This window comes from Spermophilus citellus (genome assembly GCF_964194105.1).
Source record: "Spermophilus citellus genome assembly, chromosome: 5".
NCBI lineage: Eukaryota > Metazoa > Chordata > Mammalia > Rodentia > Sciuridae > Spermophilus > Spermophilus citellus.
Genome location: NC_138186.1, coordinates 96,409,976 through 96,432,575, shown reverse-complemented (window position 1 = coordinate 96,432,575; position 22,600 = coordinate 96,409,976). Strand labels below are relative to the sequence as shown.

At 36.6% G+C, this 22,600-nt stretch overlaps 1 protein-coding gene across 1 annotated transcript; it reads left to right on the top strand.

Moving 5' to 3' along the window:
• Positions 1-15,517: 15,517 nt before the first annotated feature.
• On the top strand, positions 15,518-17,868 carry CGA (glycoprotein hormones, alpha polypeptide; the record flags this gene model as incomplete). The annotated part of the gene is made up of 3 exons (XM_081294656.1): positions 15,518-15,620; positions 16,664-16,848; positions 17,791-17,868. The coding sequence occupies exons 1-3, from the start codon at positions 15,521-15,523 to the stop codon at positions 17,866-17,868; spliced, it is 363 nt and encodes a 120-aa protein (XP_081150782.1). The 5' UTR covers positions 15,518-15,520.
• Positions 17,869-22,600: the final 4,732 nt, after the last annotated feature.

Genomic DNA, 22,600 nt, shown 5'->3' with positions numbered 1-22,600 from the left:
TTAATGAATAAAAGGAACAGCAATCATCACCAGAAAAAGTTGGGGTGGATACCAGAAGTAGATAATGGAAATTTGAAAAGATCTAAGAATGGAAACAAATCATTTAGCCCTGAAAACAAATAACAGAACAAATTTGCTTTCTTTGGTCAGTTTACATTAAACAAAGAGTTGCATTTTATATCACATGAATCTCCTAAGCTTCTTCTTAGGGAGGTGCTTGGTAGTTCATATCTAGCCAGTTCCTACAGAAGTAGCACTAAGCAGAGTACATGGAGGCAGGAACCTTTGAAAGGTCACAATTCAGGGATAAAGCAGCCACAACCACAGTTGCAGCCTGGGAGCTGTGTAGGTTTTAGGGACACACTGGACTTAGGAGAACCTTGTAGTTAAGTGTTCTACAGCGGCTGATCATAACACATGTGTTTTCTGTTCAGGCAGGAACTGAGCTTTACAAAAACAAAATGAGAAAAAAAGAGGCACATATATTGAGGACCATTCAGTCCTTCTCAGAACTACCTTCTGCCTTTCTTTATTCAATCCAGATGCACATTAATTTTAGAAAAGTCTAAGTAGGTGTGTTTTATTTTTCTGTTTCCTTCTGGAATAATGTAGCAAGTCTGGAAACATTGCATATCTGTTATCTGAGATTTATAGCTCTTCTCTTGGTTTTAAGAAAACATCAGGTACTTAGCTAATTAAATGTGATAGTCTTAGAGTTTTGTTTATAGGAAAGTGTCAACTTTCAGGATGTTGTGTGCATGTCTTGATAAAATTACGTAGAAAATGACCGAACACTCTTTTTTCATAAGCTGACCTTGCGGTCACCACTGCCTGAAAATGGCTCAAAACAAAAATGATCTAAGGATTGAAACAAGATAAGATCAAATTGATGTCATAGTAATTACACCAAGTACCATTCAATCATTGGATGGAATTTACCGTAATCCCTGGGCTTAGAAGCAGGTGGGAACATGCAGTTTTTATTACTCTGCTGGTATAAAAGACAGGTGAGGACTTTATTAACTGCAGTTACAGAGAAATCACCAGACGAAATTAAAATTCCTCTTCAGATCCACCAGCAACTGCCCTGAACATATTCTGCAAAAAGTCCAGAAAAAGGTAATATGGATAAAATAATTTGGGATATTTTAATTGAGGAGTAATATATTTGAGAATACAGAGGACTATAAATACAGAGAATTTGAGAATAGTGTGCATAAACAGAGTTAAGAAGAAAATTAGGCATTTAATCATTCTTTTTTTCTGCACTCATGATTGATTTGGGAGGAAGTCTGTGAAACTGTGGCTGGTGACCATAGACTAAGATATTATCAGAAGCCAGAAACCAGCTCCTGCTGAGCTGCTATAGTGCCTGTCAGTATCTAAAATTTTCCTCAAGAGTTATTGTATGTCATTTGAAAGGCATTCTTTCCCCTAGCTTTCAGAAGCCAGGCAGAGGGCAAGTAAACATTATGTAAGCTGCTGATATTGTTTTATTATCAATTTTTAAATGATGGATAACTACATCTGGCAAGTTGACCTAGTGATAAAGTAGTTAACTTGTTCAGCAGAATGACCATAGTTTCTGATTACATTTTGAATAAAGGTTCTCATGCAGACTTCGAATAGTTACATTGGAATTTCTTGAACATTGTTTCCATTTTCTTCTTTTGTAAAATGCTGCCCAAAACAACAACAACAACAACAACAATAACAACAACAACAAAAAAAACCTTGGTAGTATTCTTCCAACTGTTTCTGATGACTTTGCAATGATAAATCACTTTCCTGAGTCTAACTGGCTATTCCAATGAGTTTCTGAAAACTTTTTCCCAACTACCTTTATAGCTGACCTTCCATAGCTGCAGATTCTGCACCCTCTGATTCAACCAATCTCAGGGCAAAAGTGTTTTAAAAATTGCAGTTATTTGAAATATTGGTTGCCCAAGTTGCATTGTAAAGAATTAAACACTTTACTATAGTGTTTAATTATTTTTTAAAAAAGTGTACTCACCATTTGTGAATGGTTTATGTGTTTTCACTTCAATTTTAACATTGGTTTTCTTAGGTTCATTATTTCTTTGCAGATAAAGTCATTGAAATTTTAAGTGAGTCATATTTCTCACTATTTCCTGTTGAAAAATTAGCATGTAAGAAGTATTAAAAGAGCAAATGAGTATGTTCCACACAGATTCTTAGTTCCATTGTATGATATTATTATTAGTAGTAGTATTAGTATTAGTATTAGTATTTTTGGTACCAGGGATTGAACTCAGAGACACTCACCCACTGAGCCACATCACCAGACCTATTTTGTATTTTATTTAGAGACAGGTTCTCACTGAGTTGCTCAGCATCTTTCTGTTGCTGAGGCTGACTTTGAACTCTTGATCTTCCTGCCTCAGCCTCCTGATCTGCTGGGATTACAGGTTTGTGCCATCATGCCTGGCTTCATTGTAAGTTTCTTTTTAATGTAAGACTCAAATTTATATGAAAACTCAAATAGCTAGGAACAGAAATGGCAAAATTAGAAGGTAATATACATTTTTTTCCCAAAGTGGATCAAGATTATTTTGCTTTCACAGAAGAAAATTTACAGGATTCAATTAATATTTCCATTGAGACCAGTTGGCTCAAAGCCCCAAACTTCCATTTTTCTAGATTGTAAAGCCTAGAATAGTTTGCCATTAATTCATGGTCTTGCCAGTTCTAGTTTTGGTGTGTAACATTGCAGCAGTACTATTGTAATGTTGGATGAAGTAATCCAGTGATTTTTTTTTTTTATTCATCAGGCTCAGAGGGAATATTATAGAAATTCTCTAGCATCCTTAATACTCTGGGGCTTAAGAAGGGTTGCTTGCCTGAACTAGGGGAGTCGAGAAAAATTGAAAATCCAATTAGAAAAGACAACTGTAATGTCATGATCCATGTGTGAATCAAAGTAACAGAGGGAGATACAAATCAGCTGTGTACTTCTAGGCTATAGGGGTGGTGCAAGTGGAAGGGTACTATCTTAGGACCACATTACTTTCTGGATGATTGAAAAACCTTTTAAATTCTCCGGCATGCAGTTTTCTACTTTATGAAATAGGTGCTGTATAATGTCTTCCTCACAAAAGTGTTAAGAGAATTATACAAGTGAATGTATATCAAAGCCAAATCTTCTTCTTCTTTCCCTGCTCCCCACCAATCAGACAGCAGTCCTTATAACTATATCAGTAATTAAATGCCTGAGCCATCCCTCTTTGTCCAAATGAAATATTTTTTTTTTCAGTTTTAAAGGGCTTGGGATATAACCCAGTGGTATGCTTGCTTAACATGTACTAAGCCCTGGATTTGATCTCACTTTAAATCAAACAAACGATCAAACAAACAAACAACAGCAAAAAACAAAAAAAAAAAAACAACAAAACAAAAACAAACAAACAAACAAACAAAAAACAAGACAAAACAACCAAGCAAAAGTTTTGAAGAAACTGAAGTCAAATGATATTTAAATTGAAAGTTACATGGTCTTATATATAAGCTGTCACATAATAATCTTGCTGTAAAAACAGACATTAGCATCTTATTTAGGGGTAAGTCGTTTGAAAAAAATATTTAAGATGCTCATTGTAAAATATCATGATTTGAAGGCAGTGTAGTGATGTGTGGTTCAGAGCTTGGAGTTTGGAATTGTAGAGACATTTTAAAATCTTGGTTCTGCCAGTAGCTAATTATGTAAAATTTTATAGGTTACTCCACCTCTAAGTATACACTTCCTGCTCTTTTTGGGAATTGATCGAAGGGCCTCATGTCTTCTAGGCAAATGTCCTATCACTGTGCTACAAATATCTTTATCTGTAAAAATGAGAATGAGGGCTGGGAATGTAGCTCAGTGGTAGAGCATTTACCTAGCAGGCATGAGGCCCTGGGTTTGATCCCTAGGGATAGACACACACACACACACACACACACACACACACACACACACACAACCAAGAGAGTGATACCACACATGATCATTATATATTTGGGTGCAAGATTTCCAAAGAATATCTAATATGCAGTTAGTGGTAGGTGTTATTTTTATTTTTTATATTTTGTGGTACTAGGGATTGATCGCAGGGCTTTACACTATAAGGCAAGCACTCTACCACTAAGTTACATACCCAGTTCCAGGTTTTATTTTTAAAATATAAGATATTATTTTACCAAAACAGTGTTACAGATACTACACTGAATGCTAATTCCAACATTTTTTATACTTCGGAGAAGTTTTTATCATAAAAATTGTTCTAAGAGCTGGATCAAGTGCCTTGCCTAGCATGTACTAGGTCATGAGTTTGACCTTAGCACTCCCAAACCTAAACTAAAGAGTTGTTGTATCTCTTGCCATGCATAAAAGTGCTGAAAACTTAGCAGATAAAACAATTATTGTTCTCTCTTAAAGTTCCATTGGTAGATCAGGCTCAGCTGGGCAGGTCTTAACTTGGATTTCCTGTGCAGTCAGAGAGTGGCTGAGGCTAGTGTCATGTCACAGCTTACTGGGGACAGCATCTTTACTCACTTGTGTGGTACCTCATTACTTCTTGGGCTTTTTTTCCTCTCTCTTCTTGTGGCCTTTTCTCCTCCTGAGTCTCTCCATGTGGCTTGGCCTTCTTATCCTATGGTGGTCTCTGGCTAGTTGCATTTCTTACAAATCAACTGGTTTCTAAGAGACAGGAAGCAAGAACTGCCACGCCAGTTAAAGGAAACATCTACAACTTACCAGTGTCACTCCTGGCATATTCCACATTAATAGGGCCTGCATAGATCCAATGGGGTGCAAAAGGAGACGCAACACCTTTTGATATGGAATGGCAAGGTCACACTGCTGGGAGAGATTTTCGTGACAGTTACAAACTACTATAGAGGCAAAAATGCTGGGACAATGAACAAAGGGACTTCTCTTCACAGTCCCTCTGCTCTGTTTTACCACAGAAGAAAGTCCTTATTAAGTAAGGTGTGGGATTGATTAAACAACAATCAAGTCCTATTTATCCTGTTATTGAAAAGCCTTAGGCAGATTAAATGTTTTTATGCTTTTGTGCTTTTAAATGTGAATGATAACTTAATGTGTCAAAAGATTATATAAAACCAGCTCAAATAAACATCACAAAAAATAATGCACAAAATTAAAAAGTTGTGGGCTGGAGTTGTGGCTCAGTGGCAGAGCACTTGCCTTGCACATGTGAGGCACTGGGTTCAATTCTCAGCACCACATAATAAATAAATAAACAAAATAAAGATATTAAAAAATATTTTAAAAGTTAAAAAGTTGTAAGAAAGATTCTGATATTACTAAAATGCTTCATATAACTTTTTTGGATATTTTGCTTTTCCGAAAGATAAATTAACATCACACCTTGTTTTAACCCTAATAGTATTTATTACTAACATAGTTTTGATTTTAAAATAAGAAATATTTTAAATTCTTCTTTATTTTTATTTACATTTGTTTTTGAGATGGGGGGGTCTCATTATGTTGCCCACGGTGATCTTGAACTCTAGGCTCAAGTGATCCTTCTGCCTCAGCCTCCTAATAGATTGGACTACAAGTGTGCGCTGCCACATTTGACTGAAATTCTCCTTTAAAGCAATATTCTATGGTATTGAGTTTGTCACATCAAAATTCTTGTTGATTTTTTGCAATATATATTTAGTATGCCGAGAATTTTTGAAAATGCTGATGTGCTAGAATACCAGAAGGATAATGGAAAAAACCCAAAATTTTAATTACATAATTATGTTAGCACTGTGAAACATTTTAAAGTAGCAATTAAAATAGAATGTTAGAAGTCCTTAAATTTAGTCAAATTGACTAAATTTTTGTAGGTCTAATTTTTGTAGAGCTTCATAAACTCTTCTATACGTTATTCTTATCTATGGTAACACCACCCCCTTTTAAAGTTATTTTTGGTCCATTTCATTTGGAAAACAAGTTGGCTTTTTAAAAAAGAGTTTGTGAGCAGAAAACACTGTTAAGTGGTTGGTAAACTGAAATCCTGTTCCAAATAGTGCTGCCAAGTTGTGAGACTGGCCTTATTTTCCTTTGGTACTGGGGCATTTTGGGGATATCTTTACCTCCTGGAGAAGTTGCTTGAGTATATGGTGAGTATATGAAGCTCCCATATGAATGTCAAAACAATAGACATACATTTACTGCTGTGGTGTTTCTTTTTTCCATCAAACACATTCTCATGGTTTTTTATCTGTCCATTTTCTTATTCCCAGCCTACCAAATGTCTCAATTCTGCAAATAATTTCATTATAGCAGTTGTTGCTTCAATTCATAGTTATTTGTCTTTGTATTGAGTCCTCCATTATGCTTTGAGTTCCTCAGATGGCAAGAAACTTATTCATATTTGTATTGTCTATGCTTGTGTCACTCCCTGGCATGTAGCAGGATCTTACTCACAGTTTTTTACATCTTCTAAGCATTCAGTTAGACCTGTAAATTTGGTGCTTTATAACATTCAAACTCCTGTCAATGTATCTAAAATGTCTCTTTTTAAAAGAGAGACATTATCCACATCAAAGATTGGATGAGGTGGATGGTGGGGGATATTAACCAGTCTGTCTTCTTCCACCCAATTTCCCAACCATTCTTGGTCACCTCATTTGGAAAAGACTTTCAGTCAGTAATGCCCAAAAGCAACACATGAGCATCTGTGCAGAAGAAAAGGGAACCTGGAGGATTGTTGAGGTTGGAGGTGTGGAGCACTGGATCATGAAAGACATTCAATGCTGACTTGAGAGTTCAGAATGTAACCGTAAGGGAAAGACTCACTTCCTGGGCCTAGGGCACATGAAGAAAGAAAACTGGTAGTCAGACCCACTTCAAGGTGAGTTTCCTGACCGCTGACTCAGGGTCTTTATAGTTATCCACATGCTGTCAGAGGTGGTTGTTTGGCCAGAGGTAGAGGTCAGAGCCTACAGAAGTTCAGAGGCTTGGTCTGTGGAAGTTGGTGGGATGGAATCTAAACATTCCACTTTTCCTTAACTTTTCACCTTCAAAGCTTTCATTAAGCTGAACAGTTTCTCTCTTCTTTGGACCATGCAAAATGCTGACATTTGCAGGCCTATACTTTGTTTGATAAACAATTACTGAATACCTTTCTCATGGCAGGCTATGAGCTGGGACTCAAGACTTGTCCTTCAAGGGTCTCCCTCTCATTAGTGATCAATCACCAAAGGCAGCTTACTTTCCTCTCCTTAGTTTGCGAGATCAGACAAAGTTAATGAGGTGAAGCCATAGGTCAACCCTATAGAAGTCAGTTAGATTTAATCTGTTGGGTTAACATAGGACTAGACCTTTAATCCTAGCTAGTCATCTCAAAAATGTGCTATGAATCACTTGGGTTTCCTGGTGTTCAGAGCAGAGATGAATCACCCCAGCTACCATCACCATTAGAAAACCCACAAACTTCACCACTCTCTGACAGTGAGGAGCAATGGCAACATATTTGCAAGTGAAGGGCAGGCTGCCACATTGTTTGAAGCACTTGTAACCTTCTTGGAATAATATGGGCTGGGGATGTGTAACTCAATGAGTGTTTACCTAGTAGTTGTGAGGGGTTCCATCCCTATTACCATGAAACAACCACCACACCAAACTACATATATGCACATACACATACATATATACGCATACACACATGCATATGTTTATATACATATAGATGTGTATGTGTGTGTATGGTACATTGGTATAGTGTTTATTTCATAAAGCACTTAATACATTAATTATATCTCACAATAAATAATATGTAAACATGCTAACTAATAATGGTTTATGATAATTACATTCTTTTATATTTTCAACAATGCTATCTTTTGCTCATTGCCACTTTATTCCAAGAACATAAAGTAGTATGCATAATTTGCTAGAAACTGAGACATCCAATTTAAATCCCGATTATGTTAATGGTTTATTTTAAATTAATATTACTTCTATATCTTATCATAAAATGATAAAATAAAAATTTTATGCCTATGGGCTGATGAATTTATGTGAAAATATTTTATTTAATTGAACCTTTATTTTAAGTTGTTATTCAAGGGTTATCTTGTTACTAATGAATTTATGTGAAAATATTTTATTTAATTGAACCTTTATTTTAAGTTGTTATTCAAGGGTTATCTTGTTCCTTATAGTGAATTACAACTCTGTGTTAGCAACTTATGATTGACATTGCTATTACCATTCAAAAACTCCAAGTGAACATAATTGTATTGAGCATCTATTTTGTGCCTTATGCTAGTGTGGAGGTGGATTAAAGGTCATAGCATTTATCTTTAAGAAACTTTTATGTGGATGGAGAAATAACAGGTACATAACTGGCTGGACCATGAGACATCATTTAAGAACTATAAGCAAAGTGATATGTGAATGCAGTAGAGACATTTATTTATTCTGGCTTTAAGCTTGGGTGAAATCTTCACAGTGAAGCTGGCAATTGGGCAGCTCCTTAAAGAACTCTGGGGATAGACTGACAAGGGAGAGAAAGGTCTTCCAGTACAAGTTGAGAACACACATTTTTTTGGAATCTCATGATTTTGATGAGATATGTGGCAGGAGGTAAGGACATGTTGAGTGGACATTGAAGACAGGGTCTATGATGTTTTGTAAGGTACTCTCTTGGAATATCACAAGAGGCTAAGATTAGTAAATCTGATTTTACATTGTGCATATTTTTGAAAAATATCATAAATTCCAGCTGAGTGTAATTATTTTTCCTGCTCCATTCTTAATTTTTTATTCCAAATTCTAAAACATAAATACCTGAAGGTGATAGGGATGATAAAAATTATTAAGATATTTTCAGGGCTGAAGGTGTGACCCAGTGGTAGGGAATTTCCCTAGCATCTACAGCTTGTAAATTTAATCCCCAACATGGATAAATAAATAAACAAAACTTTCCAAAACACCTAGAATTTGAGGATTAATCTCCTTCTGCTAGGTTAAGTCATCTTTTTTAAAAATAAAGACAAAAAAGATAGCAGTTTCTGCTATTGTAAGCCATAGCAACAGTAACTTTGATTCCATTTTTTCAATCTCCTTTTTACCTTATCATAAAGCAAACTCTAAAATGTTCCTTGGGGCTGAGATGTAGCTCCGTGGTAAAGCACTTGCCTAGCATGCTGCAAGGCTCTGAGTTTGATCTATAGTACTGAAAAAAAAAGTGCATTGGCTTCAAGTTTTTACATTCTGCAATCTTGTTATAAATGTTTCTCTCTGAATTAATTTTGATATATTTGTTCATTGCATAATGGCTGAATTTTCATAATATATGAGATGCAATATCAAAGCATGTAAATGATACTAGTTTAAAAAGGAAATCAGTTTTAATTCCATGATTTTTTCCTATGGCTTTTATATTCCTTAGGGCAGTAATTCTCAGACTTTTGAGTCCAAAAGACTTTGGTTTATGAGGTAGTATCTACTAGTATTGAATAGTTTTGGAATTATGGTAGAAAAAGTTTCAGAATATTTATTTATTTAAAAAACAATAAACTCATTGTACGTTAACACAAATAACATATGTGTATTTAAAAATGATGATTTGCAAAACAAAAAGCATTGGTAAGAGTGCAATTTTTTTTTTAATGTCTGGCCCAGAAAGAGAACTTGTGTGCTTCTTTATTCAATCTGATAGAACATCACATGCCATACCGCATCTAGAAAATTTCTCTGAACACTCAAGGGGATGAAAAGCAAAATATCAAACAACATTTTAGCATTATTATGAAATCATTTTGACCTCAGAACCATTGAAAGAATTTGGGGGTCTAAAGATCACACTGACTTAACACAGGGTTTATTCAATGTTAGTGATATATAATATACATGTATATATAAATAAAACTTTAGTTATATATAAGTAACTTAGGGTTATATATATCAGGTGGAAATACTGACATATGTATGTTTTCACTTCCATAATCACAAGTTTGTATTTCTATATTATAAACTGTTCTGCTGCCTGACAAATTATTATTATTACTACTACTATTTTAGTACTGGTGATTAAACCAGGGGAACTTTACCTCAGAGCTACTTTCCTAATCCTTTTATTTTTTTGTTTTGATACAGGGTTTCATTAAGTTGTGATTGTCCTGCCTTGTCCTGCCTCAGTCTCCCAAGTGGCTGGGATTGTGGGCAACAAATTATACTTAAAAATTAGTTTTAGGGGTTAATATAAATATCTATCAAAAACATTGTCATATTACATCATTCTATGTGAAAAATCACTAGACGTTTTTGACACACACACACACATACACACACACACATTTTTTGTTTGTTTTGTTTTGTGTGACTGAGGAATGGACCCAGGGCCTCATGTATGTTGGTCAAGTACGCTACCATTGAGCTACCTCTCCAGCCCTTATTAGAAAATATTTTATTATTTTCCCACTGATTAACTTGTTAAATTTATTCTTCATTGTTTATTTTTAGTTATACATAACAATAGGATTCATTTTGACATAATTATAAAAGTATGGAATATAATTTTTTAAATTCAGCCCTCAATATTTCCCTTTTCTCCCTTCTCCCTCCCTGTTTCCTTCCTTCTGCTCTTCTGATCTTTCTGCTATTTACTTGTAGTTTTTTTTTCATTAGTGTCTTGTGTATGTACATGATGGTGAGATTCACCGTGTTATATTCATATATGTATACAGGATTGCCCAGGCTGGCCTTGAACTTGTGATCCCATTTCAGCCTCCTGAGTAGTTGGGATGACAGATGTATGCCACTGTGCCTGACATCATATGTGATCTCAAACCTCATTCTGCATTAAAAAATAAAAAAGCTTTTAAATTTGAATAATTATAGATTTAAAGGAAATTGCAAAAAAAAATTTTAAAAATATATAGGGAGGTCCATACACCCTGCAGCCAATTTCTACCAATAATAATTATATTATGTAATTATGGTACAATGTGAATCCAGAAAATTGACAATGCTACAAACCACAGAGCTTATTCAGGTTTCCCTAGTATCATGCGCTCGTGAGTGTGTTTGTGTGTGTGTGTGTGTGTGTGTGTGTGTGTATAGTTCTATACAATTTTGTCCCTTGTATAGACTAGTGTGATTGATGTTACAATAAAGATGCACATTGTTCCATCACCACAAGACTCCCTCAACTTCTTTCCTACATTAACTTCTTCAAACTGCTAATCTATTTTTCAACAACATTATATAAATGGAACTCTATAGCATGCAACCTCCACTCAGCATACTTCCCTTGAGGTCCATGCAAGCTACGGTGTGTATCTTTTATGTTGCTGTCTATTATTCCATGGTATGGATGTACCATTGTTTGTATAACCATTCATCTCTTAAAGGGTATTTATGTGTTGTGTTCAGTTTTAGGCTATTAGAAATAGTTTTTATGAACATCTATATACAAGTTTTGTAGGAACGCATTTTTTATTTCTCTGAGATAAATGCCAAAAGAGTGTACTTGTTGAGTCATAAGGCAAGTATCTGTTTGGTTTTATGAGAAACTGTCAAACTGTTTTCTATAGTAGCTGTAACATTTCACAGTCTTATCAGCAATGTCTGAGTTATCCTATTTCTCTGTATCCATGCCAGCATTTGGTGTTATATTTTTAATTTTAGCCACTCTGATAATTACAGTTTTAATTTGCATTTCCTTAATGGATGAAAATGCTGAACGTGTATGCTTAGTTTTTCATCTATAAATCCTCTTTATTGCCGCCTTCGCCGCCCTCCTCCTCTTCCTCCTCTTCCTCCTCCTCCTCCTCCTCCTCCTCCTCCTCCTCTTCTTCTTCTTCTTCTTTTGTATTGAGGATTGAACCCAGAGGCACTTAACCACTGAGCCACATACTCACCCCTTTTTAATATTTTATTTAGAGACAAGATCTCACTGAGTTGGTTAGGGCCTCTATAAATTGCTGAAGCTGGCTTTGAACTCACAATTCTCCTGCCTCAGCCTACTGAGCTGGTGGGATTATGGGCATACACCATTGTGCCCAGCACAATACTCATTTTTTAACTGGATACTTTTTTTCTACTAAGTTTCAGGAGTTCTTTATATGATTTAGATTCCACTCCTTTGTTGGATATGTGGCTTAGAAATGTTTACTCCAAGTCTGTGACTTGTATTTTCTTCCTTTTAAAAGAGGATTAACTCCTAATTTGGATGAAGTACAATTTGTCATTTTTCCCTTCTATGGGTCATATTTTGCTGCCAAATCTAAAAACTCTTTCTTCACTCAGCCCTAAGTCCTGATCCATTTTGCTCTAGTTTTTATATATAGTGTGAGGTTTAACTTAAGTTTTCTTCATCTTCTTCTTTTTCCTTTTGTGTATGCTTAGCAGCTCTAGCAGCAGTTGTTGAAAAGGTTGAAATACTTAGTTGTTTGTTGTTTTTGTCAAAAACCAGCTGGGGGCTGGGTTGTAGCTCAGTGATAGATTCTCAGCAACACATAAAAATAAACAAATAAAAATAAAAATATTGTGTCCATCTACAACTATATATATATATATCCATCCAGCTTGGCATATGTATATTTATGTAGGTCTGTTTCTGAGTTTTCTTCTTTGCCCTATTGGTCTATGTATATATCCCTTTGCCAAAAGCATTCTGCTTTGATTACTTTAGCTATATAATGTGTCCAATTTATTTATTTATCTATTTATTTGTGCAGTGCTGGGGATCAAATCCAGGGCCTCACACTTGCTAGGCAAACAAGCACTCTTATCACTCAGCTACATTTGCATTCCTGAGAAGTCTTTACACTGAAAACAGTGATTGTTTTTTACTTTAAAAAATAGTTTTAGCTATTCTACATCCCTTGCCTTTCAATATTATTATCAAGTAATAATAATAATCTTAGTTATATCTATAAAAACTATTCTGGGAATTTTTTCCTTTCAGTTCTAGGATTAAACCCAGAGCCTCATGCATACTGGACCAAGTGTTCTACCACTAAGCCACATTCCCAGATCCAATGTTGGGATTTTGATAGCGTTTCATTTAAAGGCACAAGTTAATTTGGTGAGAATTGGCATCTTAACTATGATGACTTTTTCAATCCATGAAAATGATGTTTTCCTATTAGGTCTTCTGATTTATTTCATCAGAATTTTGTAATTTTCAGCATACAAGTCCAGATGTATTTTGTTTGATGTATAACTAAGTACGTTATTTCCTTTGGTAAGTTGTAAATGGTATGGTATTTTAAATTTATTTCCACAATTTTTTTTTGTGTGTAGAAATGCAGTGGAGTTTTATATATTGATCTGTGTCATATGATGTTGAACTCACTAACTAGTTCCAGGAACTTTTTTCATAGGTTCCTTGGAGTTTCATTTTTTAAAAACATGGATAAGCATGTCATTTATGAGTATGGATAATTTTATTTCTTATCTGTATGCTTTTAATTTAATTTTCTTGCCCAATTTTACTGCCTAGAATTTTCAATACCATGTTGAATAAGAAGTGAGAGTGGATATCTTGCCATGTTCATAATCTTAGGGGGAAAGCAGTTTTTTTCTCCCCAACATTAAGTATGATGTTAGCTATAGATTTTTTGTAAATGTTAGTCATCAAGTTGAGAAAAATCCTTTAATTTTGATTTTCTGGAAATTTTTTTTTTTTTTTGGATGCTGCTGATTGAACCCAGAGCCATGCACTTTACCACTGAGCTATACCCTTGGCCTCTACTGAAAGTTTTTTCCATGAGAGTATTGGAAATAGTCAAATGTTTTAACTGGGTCAGTTGAAATAATCGTAATTTTTTTCTTTATCCTGTTGATATGGTGGATTATACTTTCAAATACCGAATCAGCCTTGCATGCTTTGACTATTCCCAGTTGGTCATGTTAGTCTAATTCCTTTCGTACATAGCTGGATTCAGTTCACTAATATTTTGTTTGGGATTTCATTTCATGAGAGATACTGTTTATATTTTCTTTCTTTGTACTGTCTTTGGTTTTGGTGTCAGGTTAATCCTTGTCTCATTAAATGAGTTGGGAACTGTTCTTTCCTCTTCTATTTTCTACTGTAATTGGTGTTGTTTTTGCCTTTAAATGTTCTGAATTGTTTTTTTTTTTTAGTTAGTAAATGACTCTGCCTCTTATCTCTCATGGATTGGACATGAATAATCCATAACACTTTCACTTAAAAACACGGATAAAAAAAAATCACCCCTTTGCTCTCACATGAGATGTTCCCTTGACATTTTGGGATAAAATCCAATTTTCTGTCTCCTTATTTTCAGGGGCAGTGAGGTCAATGCCTGGATATGGTCAATACCTTAGCTGACTTGGATAGCCTGCTTCATGCACTCAGAATCCTTGGGTAAAACTGGTCGACAGGTGTAAGGCAAGGAGTGCTATTTTTTTTTCCCCAGTACTGGGAATTTAACCCAGAAGTCTTCTACATCTGAGCTAAGTCTCTAGACCCTTTTCCTTTTTTATTTTATTTTGAGGCAAGGTCTTTTTAAATTGTCCAGGCTGACTTTGAATTTTCTAACCTCTTGCTTCAGCCTCCCAAATTGCTGGATTATAGGCGTGCACCACTGCACCCAGCTCTAAATAGAAAACTTGGATTAACACTCTCTATTGTTTGCCCTTGCCATACAGCTAGGTTGGTATCTAGTCATTGATGAGACTTACAGATCACCTGCCATCAGTGAATAAAATGCAGGAGGGACTAACATCCCCCCCACAATTCTCCAGCTTGGGGATATAGAAATGGGAAGGATAGGTTCAAATGCTTGTATATTTTATATATCATATGTAAGTTTATATGGATGTATATATCATCTTAGATATCATCTAGTTTAAGTTCTGTTTTGCAAATGAGGACACTGAGGCTTCTTAAAGGGATGGCATATTTAATTTTATTTAAAAATATTTTTAGTTGTAGATGAACACAAAACTTTTATTCTACTTATTTTTTTGTGGGGCTGAGGATCAAACTCAGTGCCTCACACTCTACCACTGCGTGCTCTACCACTGAGCCACAGTCCCAGCCCAAGGGATGGCATATTTTAAAAGAGAATTTATTATTGCTATTATTAAGCCCGATTCACTTGTTTATGTGAGAAATGGAAAGATTCAGTTTCCTATCTCTTTCCTAAAGAAGACTTGCAGGCTGAGGCTGTAGCTCAGTGGCAGAGTGCTTGCCTAGCATGTGTGAGGCACTGGGTTTGATCCTCAGCACCACATCAAAAAAATAAATAAATAAAATAAAGGCATGCTGTCTATCTACAACTATTAAAAAAAACATTTGCTTTTTTTTTTGTTTGTTTATGTGGCTTTAGAGTATATTGAAAGCTGAAAGCAACATCCTTCAGTCACTATTATAAATAATAATGTTAAAATTGATGATTGTTGTTACAACTGGTAATCCGAGATGATGATGATGATGATGATGATGATGATGATGATGATGATGATATGACAATGATGGTGATAATGAAGATGATGATTTTGTCATGTCTTTATTTCAGAAGAGCCATGGATTATTACAGAAAATATGCAGCTGTCATTCTGGTCACATTGTCTGTGTTTCTGCATATTCTTCATTCCTTTCCTGATGGAGAGTTTGCAATGCAGGGTACGTGACCAAACTTGTGTTTGAAGTAATAAGGACAACGTGCATTTCTAGATGTACATCAATAACTCCATTAATCACATTTCTACCTCCTTTTCAAATGTGATAAATCTTCACTGCTGGATACATATCAAGGCACTTGTAGACAGTGAACATAAAATCAAATTAGGTTCAGAAAATGTACAGTGAAAATGATATCTTACACATCCACTTAAATAGCAGCCTGTACATTTTCATCTGAAATAGATTTCTTATTATTCTTTATCAGGATTTTACAAGAAGAAAATGCTCTCAGATAGCTCAGTCCCCCACCCTTCCATTTCTCTCAGAAGATTTGAGAAGATTTTAACGTTGCCTCTGTCGATGAATTTTCACATCAGTTAACAAGTGAGAAAAACAAAACCATTTTATGCAGTAAATTTGGCTGTATTGTTTGAGAATCTCATATAGTGGCTGATATAATTCCATCAGCTTTGAAATTGTAAGCTACTGCTGGTTATGCTTTTTCTCTAGATGAATGGTAATATTTTAATCCTTGGTCCCAAGTGCAGATGCCTGTTGTAATATCAGGCTCTCTATCTACACTCACCAAGCTGTCTTAATTCTGACATATTTTTCTCTGTCAGTATTTGGAGTTTCTACAGGGAAAAAAACAATAGCAGATTCTAAAGGGGAAAATATTTTGCCTCTGGGCAAAACTCTCCTTTCGGATAAACATAGCATTTTCATCTGTCAAGTTTTGTGCTCGCTCTAAGCATACTATTAGCTTTAGGATAAAGATTCCATGCTTGAAGAGAGAGAAACCACTACAACTAAAATTTCCCATGCAGCTCTGCAAAAAATTGTTTTCCTGGGAAGATAACTCCTTAGTATAAATATATATTATATATGAAAACCAGCATGCAGCCAAAAGTATTTACTTAATTCTGTATTCTCCATGGAAAAAAAGAATATTTGCTATCCCATAATAAGGAAAAATTCATAGTTTCTCTTCAAATCCTTTTTGGATTATTTGACTTCTTGTTTTGTTTTATTTTGTCTGATAGGTTGCCCAGAATGTAAGCTAAAAGAAAACAAATATTTCTCCAAGCTGGGTGCCCCCATTTACCAGTGCATGGGCTGCTGCTTCTCTCGGGCATACCCCACTCCAGCAAGATCCAAGAAGACGATGCTGGTACCAAAGAACATCACCTCAGAGGCCACATGTTGTGTGGCCAAATCCTTTACCAAGGTAAGAACTTCAAGGGCATTAGAAAAGTTTTAGTAGCCTACCAGAGTCATAGCTATAGAGCATATCCATGGCATTTAATGCTGAAGGTATCTAATGACCTATCTTTTCTTGGTCATTTGTAGTCAGGGGTTGCATTTGTACACTTTACTTAAAAGTCAACTAATTTAAGAAGGTTGGTTTCATAAAAGAAGAGAGTAGAATAGTAGCCTCCAAAGGCTAAGAAAGGTGTAAGGAGGTTGGAGTTTAGGTAATAAAATATAGTTACACAGGAAGAGTAAATCTTTTCATTCTATAGCACAGTAGGATGACCATAGTTCACAACAATTTGTTAAATTTTTTTTATAGAGAACTAGAAGAAAAGAATTAAAGTTTTTCTACACCAAAAAAATGACAAGTGTTTAAAAAGATGAAAATGCTGTTACCTGGACGTGATAATTACACATTGTACATATGCCTCAAGTTATCATATTGTAACCCATCAATACCTGCAATATTTATTATGCTAAGAAAAAAGTTAAAAGTTAAAAAAAAATAGTCAGGGGGCTGGGATGTAGTACATTGGGAGACTGCTTGTCTAGCATGCACAAGGCGCAAAGTTGGATCCCCAACATTGGAAGGAAGAAAAGAAAGGAAAAAAAAGTAGAGGGAGGGAGAAAGGAGGAAGGAAGGAATGAAGGAAAAAAGAAAGACATCATTTGCCTTGTGGATATGGGCTGGATTTATTCAGAATGAGAACAGGGTGTGGATGACAGGGAACAGGTTGGGAGAAATTGTAGCCTACTTACATGATGTGAACTCGACCTTTTAGAATGAAAATATATCCTGAAATGGAGAATATGCAAACATTATCTATTTACTTCAGTTGGCTACAATTTAACATTTTCCAATTTTGCCTATTTATCCTGGTTTATTGTCTGTCTCTCCTCTTTCCTTTCCCTTCAGGCCATAGTAATGGGACATGCCAGAGTGGAGAACCATACTGAGTGTCACTGCAGCACTTGTTATTATCACAAATCTTAAACATATTTTAAAGTGCCGTGCAGATGACTGATGATTTGGTGAAAAGGAAAATTAAGTTGTTCAGCATTTTAACCTGCAAGATAAAGCCCTCCTTTCCCTCACCAGCCCTTTCTGACGTGCTTCAAGGACACACTGCTGCTTCATTGCTCATCTCCTTATCCAGTGGTATAATCAGCAGCCTAGCTCTTTCAATTGGAATGAATTATAGCATTTAGCATGACCATAAAAAGCTGCTTCCATTGGAAATAAAGCTTTTTAAATCATCATTCATTGAATTATCATTTTTTTTCATAAAAGTAAAGCCAATTGCTTTTGAAATGATTTGTGGAAAGGTGTGAGCCAATGGGTGATTTAGAACCTGGCCTATTTAGTGAGTTGACATTGGAGATTCTTGCTCCCACCAAGCCTTCTAGAAGCTGCTGTGAGTCCTTTCAACCAGTGGGCCAATTATGACAATCCACTGAGGTCAGAAGAGAAAATATGAGATCTTCTATATCTATTCACTTTTAAATCATCCTTTAAATTTCCATTTTGATGGCTTTTATGAAAACATAAAAATCCATTACTAGGTTAATACATGTATACAATTTATAAACAAATAATTATGCATATATTGAGGTTACCAGATCAGAACCTTTTTACTGGTAGAAGTATGCAAATAAAACATACACAGCTGGGGTAGAGCTCAGTAGAGCACTTGCCTGGTACATGTGAAGCCCTGAGTTTGGTCTTCAACACCAGAAGAAAAAAAAAATAAATAAAAGAGACCATTGCTCTAGAATTTAGGAAGGATAATCCCAGTCTGAAGTTTCTATCTACTTGGTTTATGTCCAGAACAACACAAAAAAATGTGCATCCTGTTAGTTTTCAGCATCCAGGCTATAACTAAATGGTGGTCCTAGAAAGTTCTCATTGCTCTCCACTAAAACAGCATTACTTTGAAATTTCAGAGGCATCAGATCTTATATTCCATGATCAGGGCTGGGTGAGAATGAATAAGTGAGGAGCAAGACATCCTTTGAGCACTCCCAGTGGGCTAGGTAGAATACCAGCACCTTCACTTAGTTCTAGCAAAATGCTTCAGAGTAGTACCATGCTTCAAAGTCATGTTTAAAAAAATTTTTTTTAGCTGTAGATAGACACAATACCTTTATTTTATTTATTTTTATGTGGTGCTGAAAATGGAACCCAGTGCCTCAAATGTGCCAAGTAAGTGATCTTCCATTGATCCACAACCCCAGCCCCTCAAATTCATATTTTATTGAGCATGTATACCTAGAAACAGGGTTATCCTTGCCTTGGGGACAACAGTTTCATATCCATTAAATCATATTATCCAGGCTGGGGATGTGGCTCAAGCGGTAGCGCGCTCGCCTGGCATGCGTGCAGCCCAGGTTCGATCCTCAGCACCACATACCAACAAAGATGTTGTGTCTGCCGAGAACTGAGAAATAAATATTAAAGAAATTTCTCTCTCTCTCTCTCTCTCTCTCTCTCTCTCTCTCTCCCCCCCCCCCCACTCTCTCTTAAAAAAATCATATTATCCATGGTGGAGATCAAAGCCCCCCAAAATCTCTTCTCCTGTAGGAGATCAAAATTTTGAAACATGAGTCTGAAATTTTAGAATATAACATTAGTAGCAAATAAAGTTTTCAAAAAAGTTTCAACCATCACTGATTTGTTAAATTCCATTTCTGTGTGGCAAACCAGTTCCTTGGTATGCTGGAAAACACCTGATATCAAAGTGAAAAGGTAAAATGGGTGCATGTACTTTTTAAGAAGCTTTGGAATGCACATGAAGATGTTAGTTCTTTTGTTCATTCATTTATTTATTATGCATCTACTGAGTGCATTATGTTGACACTCAATTGGGTTGTGAGGATTCAGAGATTTCTAGATTCTTTGTAATGTTGAAAAAAAGATAAGGGGGCATAACCTGAGAGAACATTGGTGCTGATCATTGGTTCATTCAAATGTCTAGCAGAGTGGCTGAGAAGGTAGATCAGTGGTAGAGTGTTTGCTTAGCATGAGTGGAGGCTTTAAGTTCAATGCCCAGTACTGCAAACAAACAAACAAAACACAGACACTCACACACATACACACACAATCCAAAATGCAAACGAACAAACCCCCAAATGTATGGTAGGTATTTATTGAGCACCTACTGTGTGTCCAGTCTGGAGAGCTCAACACATACTTGGAGGGCTCATTGGTTGGAGGAGAGCTCCTGACACATACTTGACTGGAGTATCCTTGCTGGTCTGAGTTCCTCTTATTTGACAGAGGGACACTAAAAGAGTATGGAGAGACGGAGGAATATCCCCACGGTCATCCAGATCAGCCAAATCAACCCAAATGAACAGTATATCATAGCCATAGGACCTCCCATTTTGCCATGTGTCTCACATGCAACTGGTCTTGGGAAGGCCAAGATGAATAAGACACAGACCCTTTCCTGAAGCATTGCAAAGTCCAGTGCGTACTGTGAACAACACATCATGATCTAGCGAGGTGCATGTCAAGGGAGGGATCTGGACTTAGGTGGTATAAAAGGAGGAATGGCTAATTCAGCCTGCTGGGGTTTGTTGTGGTAAAATTCACAAGGCAAGGTGATACTTGAGCTGGGTTTAGAAGATAAATAGAGAAATGGGTGAAGGAGTGCATTCTTGTTTGAGAAAACAGCAGAAGCAAACATCCTGAAATGGGTAGCATTGTTTCCAATATTGGAGTCGGGAGCTTTTGACTTGGTGATAGAAACAAAATCAAGTCAAGTGAGCATGAATATACAGGCAAGGCTTTAATTGCGCTTCAGCCAAAGCAGGTAACTGGGCCTTCAGATGGAGGGAGATAGTACTGATCAAGGGATGAGGCTGCTTTCCACCATGTGACCAGCGCACTGGTTTCATTAAAGAGGTTCTTGGCATAAAAGTTAACTAGTGAGATCGAAATAAACATACAGACTCAGTTACCTTTTTCTATGACCAGGTCCAAGACGGCTCCCCCTCTGGTTCCCACCTCGAACCACCCGGTAGGGCAGCAAGGATTACTCAGGGCTAGCAGGGGAGAGAGAGAGGGAGCACGCCAGGGAGTAGCCTTTTATTGGGGAACAAGAAATTCAGGGGAGAATTCCATCCAATGAAGTTTGAGGGGGGCCGCACTCCAAGGTCAGGGTCAGTGATTGGCCCCTGGGGTCAGTGGTCAGTCACACCCCCACATGGACAGGCTCTCGCACCAGGAGCGGGCCGGGGAAGCTCTGACACAGTTTAGCCAGAGCGCCTCAGACCCAAACCGGTAGTTGCCTAGTCACGTGTGAGAATGGCTCCCCACAGCTGCTACCTGAAAAAAGGGGCACGTGAGTTTCTATTGATTTGCTGGGACGGGCCAGAACTTGGTAATTTTCTACTGGCCAGGAGCACAGTTCCAGAAGATATTTCTTCTTGCATAAGACAGGCAGGCTGTGAACATGTTCTAGAACTGCTGAGTTACTCTTGTAGCTGCAACCATCATCCTGGGCAAACATCCTGGTCTTGTACCTTGATCTGGACCTAATGGTAGGGCTGAAGGACAAGAAAACACATACCAGTTCTAAATGGGCAAGCAAAAATGTCAACAAGTAGAACCTGACCTTAATTATTAAGGCAGCAAAGGGGACAGACATAATATGAAGACAGAGATCTCATTCTAGTCACTCATCAGACACCTGCAAACCCAAGAGTCAGTGTTTCTAGTTTCAAGTCCCTGAAAAGTAACCTAGGCAACCATTACCATCCTAACCCACACATCAGAGGTGTTATGTACAGTAAAGCTAGTGGGAAACTAATAATGTATTGTCCAGCTACATGACCTCCAAAATTAGATTTTTAAGTTAACTAAGAACAAGTAAAGCTAGCGGGTTTATTTAGGGTTTCCCTGGTAACAATTTCATCATGTGTAAATAGTCTGCTTCAGTGGTTTTATCAGGGTTTCATGAGAAGAATACAGGGACAGAGAAGCAACATGTCATACCACAAAGGGTAACAGTTCAATACACTTGGGGGTTTATTTCACCGTCTCAGCCTCCGTTCCACTAAGGTGGTTCCTGAATGTCTCAGTATGATAGTCACAGAATTGTCAGGAGTTCAGTGTAACTGGACTTCAGGAAGCATGCTGGAGGGCTGAAGCTGGAGGGACAAACAGGCATCTGTCAAGAAAGTCCTTGTAACATATGCAAAGTAATGTGGATTTCAACTAGGATCCTGTCTTCTCAAACTGGAGGGCCTCAGGTTTTTCTGATAAGACAGAATAAACAAGTACCTTTCTACAGATCAATTTTGCTTGAATGTTTGAGGAAATAGGATTTTCATTTAAAACAGCAAAAAAATCATGCATTACATAGAATATAACAGAGAATTGCCAAACTAGGATTAAAAAAACCAGCAATGCCTTAAAAAGAAACTTCAGGCTGTGGGTGGGGCTTTCCAGATCCTGATCTCCGGACCCCTCCCAAACCACCTGTTTGTTCTCTTTGCAGTAGGAGTCCTTAAGGGAGGAGTATGAGAAGTTTTATTAAAGGAAAAATATGATCTGCTTTGCACATTAGAAAAATCATTCTGGCAGCAAACAAAGAGGGATTTGAGGAAGTGAGATACTGGATCCAGGATTACTCTTTGAGGCTTTTGTAACTGTCTTGCAAAGAGAAGACAGTGATAATCTACTGTTGTCTACTGTTAGTGAGGGTGAGTGCAGAAGGAAG